Below are 4,528 nucleotides of genomic sequence, written 5' to 3' on the forward strand. Positions count from 1 at the left end.
TGTGCATTCATATATATATATATATATATATATATATATATATATATATATATTCCCCTCTACATGTGTCCACAATGCATTGTCCACGGTGAAGTCAAGAATAAGAAGATTATACATTAATGCTCAGACAGCCGTGTATACCTGAAAACCAAAAGAAGGAAAAGGAAGAGAGGAATTGAAAAGCTTAATGCTGATCTTCTCTTTTCTGTGTGTGTGTTTTTTCCCTCTCTTGTGCTTGTCATTATCACCCTAACTCCATCCTATCCGTGCGACCACAAAATATAAAACCTGTTTAATATATGTATATATATATATATATATGTATATAAGTTGTTTTTTCGTCATATTTTTTTGATCTGTTTTTATTTCTGATTATTATTTCTATTTCTCTCTTTCTCTCTCTTTTTCTGCGTATATATATGTATATAACGTTAAGGTAGTTGACTGATGTCCGAAGCTGTTTTGGCATTGGGTGGTGTTTTGTGCGGATGTCAGGCTAATGTATTTCTATTAGAACTCATCACTGTTGGATCTCCCAATACTTTGTATTTCTTGACCTTTATGCAATATATTGTTGTTGCGACCTTATCTTTGCCTTTTATATTTTCTTTACGTATCGCAAAAGAGGAACACCGATGGATGCTTGTAAGGTTGCGTCCCATGCGTATTTCGTTTTTGCATAAGTCAATACTTGCTTCCGCCGCGTGGCTCATGTCAGTGAGCAGTAACATGGTATTTGGTTTACATATATCTGTACCTCTCCATGCAACATTTCGTTCTTCTTCACTACTCTTGAATATGCTAACTGGCTATATTTTTTTGGGGAAGTACTACACGCTTCCACAAATATTGTGCGCTGTTATCATATGTGGAGGTCTTATTGCTCTTGCTGTGGAGAAGTCAAGAAAGTTGCAGAGCACTACTACTACTACTACTACTACTACTACTACTATGGGGACACTTACAACTGAAGAATATTTTTGGTGGGTGTGTGGTCTTCTTATTTTGACGGCTACAACTGTTTTATCGACGGGTCTGGGCATATTTCAGGAGTATATGTACGAGGCTGCCAGACGTAAAGAAAAAGATAATCAGATTAGTGGTAATGCATCAACGACAACAATAAAAAAAGTGGCATCAACACCATCAATAGCATCAGCATCAGCATCAACGTCATCGTTGTCATCATCATCATCATCATCATCATCATCATCTTCACCATCTATACCCACATCTCCCCCTATGTGGGCGGAAGCGCTTTTCTTTTCTCACGTTTTAGCTATTCCACTCTTTTTTTTTCAACCACAACGTTTGGTTGAAGAATTTGAGTCTATATCTCCTGGATATTTTATTCATTTTTTTCTAAATGCAGTTACACAGTTCGTTTGTGTATTGGGGGTGTATGTGTTGAATGATAAAACTTCAGCATTCACATTGATTCTTATACTCACATTGCGTAAATTATGTACGTTTGTGCTATCAGTGGTGTATTTTGGGCATTACCGACATTTTAGTGTTATTGAATGGGCGGCAATGGTTTTTGCTTTATTAGCGGGCGCATTCTACCCTCTACTTCCAAAAAGTCATGCAAAATCAATTACTAAAACTGGTGATCCCCTTAAGAAAAGAGTTTAACGAGAAAGAAACTTTAAAATATTGGAGAGAAAAAAATAATAACCAAAAAAAGAAAAATAATAATAATAATTTGTACTCTGTTGATTCTTTATCTTGATGTGATTTTTCTCATCTGGCGCCACATCCATCATGCTCTCTTTTTTGCCTTTATTGGATATCAAGTGTAAAGACTAAGGTTGATAGATCAGTGCGTTGGTTTTGTGTTATCTCGCTCTCTTTCTTTCACATTCCGAAAGAACAATGACGATGTTGACATACGCCAAACCCCCTCTAGCGGATGACCGCGAGGCGCACACTATCCAACTCGGCGTGAATACGACTGATACGATACTGCAACTCGTGGAAGAACAACTCTTGCGCATGACCACGACCCCGCTTGGGTCGGGCAGCGTGCGAGAGAATCTTTCACACCTTCTGGAGGTAAATGCACGTGAGCAGTTTCGTCTAAAAACGTCAATTGTCCTTGAGGAGTCTCGTCTGCGGGCAGTTCAGAAACAGATAGCTGCGATTCAGGCGTCTATAACACTTCTCAACGATAAGTTGAACTGCACCTAGTTCTAAACAAATAGAAAATAAATAAATAAATAATAAAATAAATAAATAAAAAAAAACACCCTTCACCAAGTGAATTAGTAAGGTAATAAGCTTTTGTATAGTAAGTGTAGAGATAAGGAAACGAAAAAAAAAAAAAAAAAAAAAAAAGTATAAGTACTTAAAGGTTTTTTTTTGGTCGGGGGGCAACGGGGGCATCGTCTAGTGAAGAAGGAAGGAATAAACAATATACATATGGTAATTTGTTCTTTTTTTTTTATATTTCTCTCTCTGTGTCTGTCTGTCCGTCTCCGTTTTTCCTTATTGCGAAAGTAAGAAAGAACATGTATTGAATGGACATTCCATTTTTACCCATATTTCTTTGCTTTATTTCTGAGTAATTAGTGCGAGGGGTGGGGGTGGTGGTGGTGTTGATTTGCGATACCAAATAAATAAAAAAAAAAAAAATCACTGTGGACGCAATCTGAGTAAAGATTCAATAGTAGGATTTAAAGTTCATATGATAGCACTTGATTCAACTGCGGAGTCGCTGCAGCGGGACCCACAGTATCTCCTGCGGTTGTATCACAAGGTTATACAATGTATTGTAAAATGTGATCCCTCTTCATTTGTTCGAACTCTCTCGCCGGGATTTGTGCAGATAGATTCGAAGTATCGTGTGCGTAGTCGTGTAAAGCCTACAGAACTATGGCTTTTAAAGGGAATTTTACGACAAATAATTCCCGCCAATATTGTGAGTGACAGGGAACTTTTAATACTTCTTACTTTACTTCCACTTGAGGAATACAAAGATTCCAAGATGGTCGGTGAATCTACTGATATTTGTGTAAGCCCAGTAACACTTTTACATTGTCTTCGAAATTTATGTCCTATGCGAGTTTCTTTGTTGCGTGAAATACTCCGCACTATAGAAAGAATAACGCCACGACCCCATCCATCTGATTCTGTTTATGGTAAAACATTGTTAGCAAAATTAAGGGAAGAAAAAAATACAGCATGTGTCTTTGAAACTGCTCCCCTAATAGATTATCTTACAGAGACATTCGATCTTACCATTTCTGAATCACTCTTTTTGATCGAATATTGCTCTACTGGTAGTGGTCCTACATGTGATACAATTCTTCTTGATGGAGCATACCTTTGTGTGCTTTTGTATCAACATCCATTGCCTGTTGATGTACACTTTCCACTTTTAATGTCTGTATTCACTGAAGCTGTTGGTGATCCGATTGGGGATACGCATTCTGGTACACTTGCACTCCTTGAACAATTGCATCATGTACAATTAGAATCTTGTAGCGATATAATTTCTCGAGATAAATTTGATATTTCTATCGATATTGGAGAAGAGTTAGCTAATAGCTGTCTAACAGCTAGAGTTTTTGAAGATTTTTGCAAGGGTCTACGTGTTGGTTTATTAACTGATGAAGTTCGTCAACTTTTTCAGTACTTGCGATTAGAAGGTCCACGTGAGGTGGTTTCTGTTAAAATTCTTCTGAGAGAATTTGTGCGTCATTTTTCTCCAGCAGGTGAATCTTTATTCGGTATAGTGGAAGAGGCGACAAGGCGTTACATTGTAAAATCGGGAGGTATATTGGCACTCCCACGTTTGCATCTTTCCTTACCTGATGGTTTTCTTCCGATTACAACCTTTATTTCATCATTGCGTGAAGCCGGTGTGCCAGATTTGGTAAGTGATGTAGAGTTGGAGTGGCTGAGATTTAAGGCTAGAGATCGATTTCACCTTATAATCCTTCTATGTGGTAGGTTTCCTGGGAATCGGGAGGCATTAGTTAGACAACTTTTTGATCAGATAAAGAACCTTGAAAATACAACAACAAAATCAGAGGGTGTTAATGTTGAACATGTTCTCTCTCAGTTCCACCCAGAGAATGCTAAAGATGCCCTTGTTGTTAGTGGAGAAGAATGGCGACATGTGATGTCGTGTTGTTTTTCTGATGGTACAAGCAATATTTTAACCTTTGACCGCTTTCTCTACTTTTGGGCGGCGGTTTCAGCGGCGTGTAGTGATGACTCTGTCTTTACTATGATCTTGTGGCGTTGCTTCAACATGCACGCAAAGCGCTGAGATCTACTAGCCAGTGCCAACATTTAGAGAAAAAAGGGGGAAAAAAAAGTTGAAGTGCGTCAAATTTTTTCTATTTGTTTTTTTCTTTCTTTCCTGTTTTCGATGACTGTGCTCATCAAAGGTAGGGAAAATTATTACTTCTTTCTCTTCTATGTTGACCTCTGGAGTTTTATCACCACTTCTTTTGCCACGTTTTTTTTTTTTTTTTTTTTTTTTTTTTTTTTTTTTTTTTTTTTTTTTTTTTTTTTTTTT

General features: G+C 37.3%; 3 protein-coding genes across 3 annotated transcripts; all 3 read left to right on the forward strand.

The window, feature by feature from the left end:
- Positions 1-447: 447 nt before the first annotated feature.
- TM35_000035040 (putative protein kinase) lies at positions 448-1,635 on the forward strand (the record flags this gene model as incomplete). Its single annotated transcript, XM_029022271.1, has 1 exon — positions 448-1,635. One exon carries the CDS (start codon positions 448-450, stop codon positions 1,633-1,635), a length of 1,188 nt encoding a protein of 395 aa, XP_028886817.1.
- A 240-nt stretch (positions 1,636-1,875) lies between these two features.
- On the forward strand, positions 1,876-2,190 carry TM35_000035050 (uncharacterized protein; the record flags this gene model as incomplete). Its single annotated transcript, XM_029022272.1, has 1 exon — positions 1,876-2,190. One exon carries the CDS (start codon positions 1,876-1,878, stop codon positions 2,188-2,190), a length of 315 nt encoding a protein of 104 aa, XP_028886818.1.
- Positions 2,191-2,686: 496 nt separating this feature from the next.
- On the forward strand, positions 2,687-4,276 carry TM35_000035060 (putative vesicle-fusing ATPase; the record flags this gene model as incomplete). The annotated part of the gene is made up of 1 exon (XM_029022273.1): positions 2,687-4,276. One exon carries the CDS (start codon positions 2,687-2,689, stop codon positions 4,274-4,276), a length of 1,590 nt encoding a protein of 529 aa, XP_028886819.1.
- Positions 4,277-4,528: the final 252 nt, after the last annotated feature.

This window comes from Trypanosoma theileri, assembly GCF_002087225.1.
Source record: "Trypanosoma theileri isolate Edinburgh chromosome Unknown TM35_Tth_3_V1, whole genome shotgun sequence".
NCBI classification, from domain to species: Eukaryota; Euglenozoa; class Kinetoplastea; order Trypanosomatida; family Trypanosomatidae; genus Trypanosoma; species Trypanosoma theileri.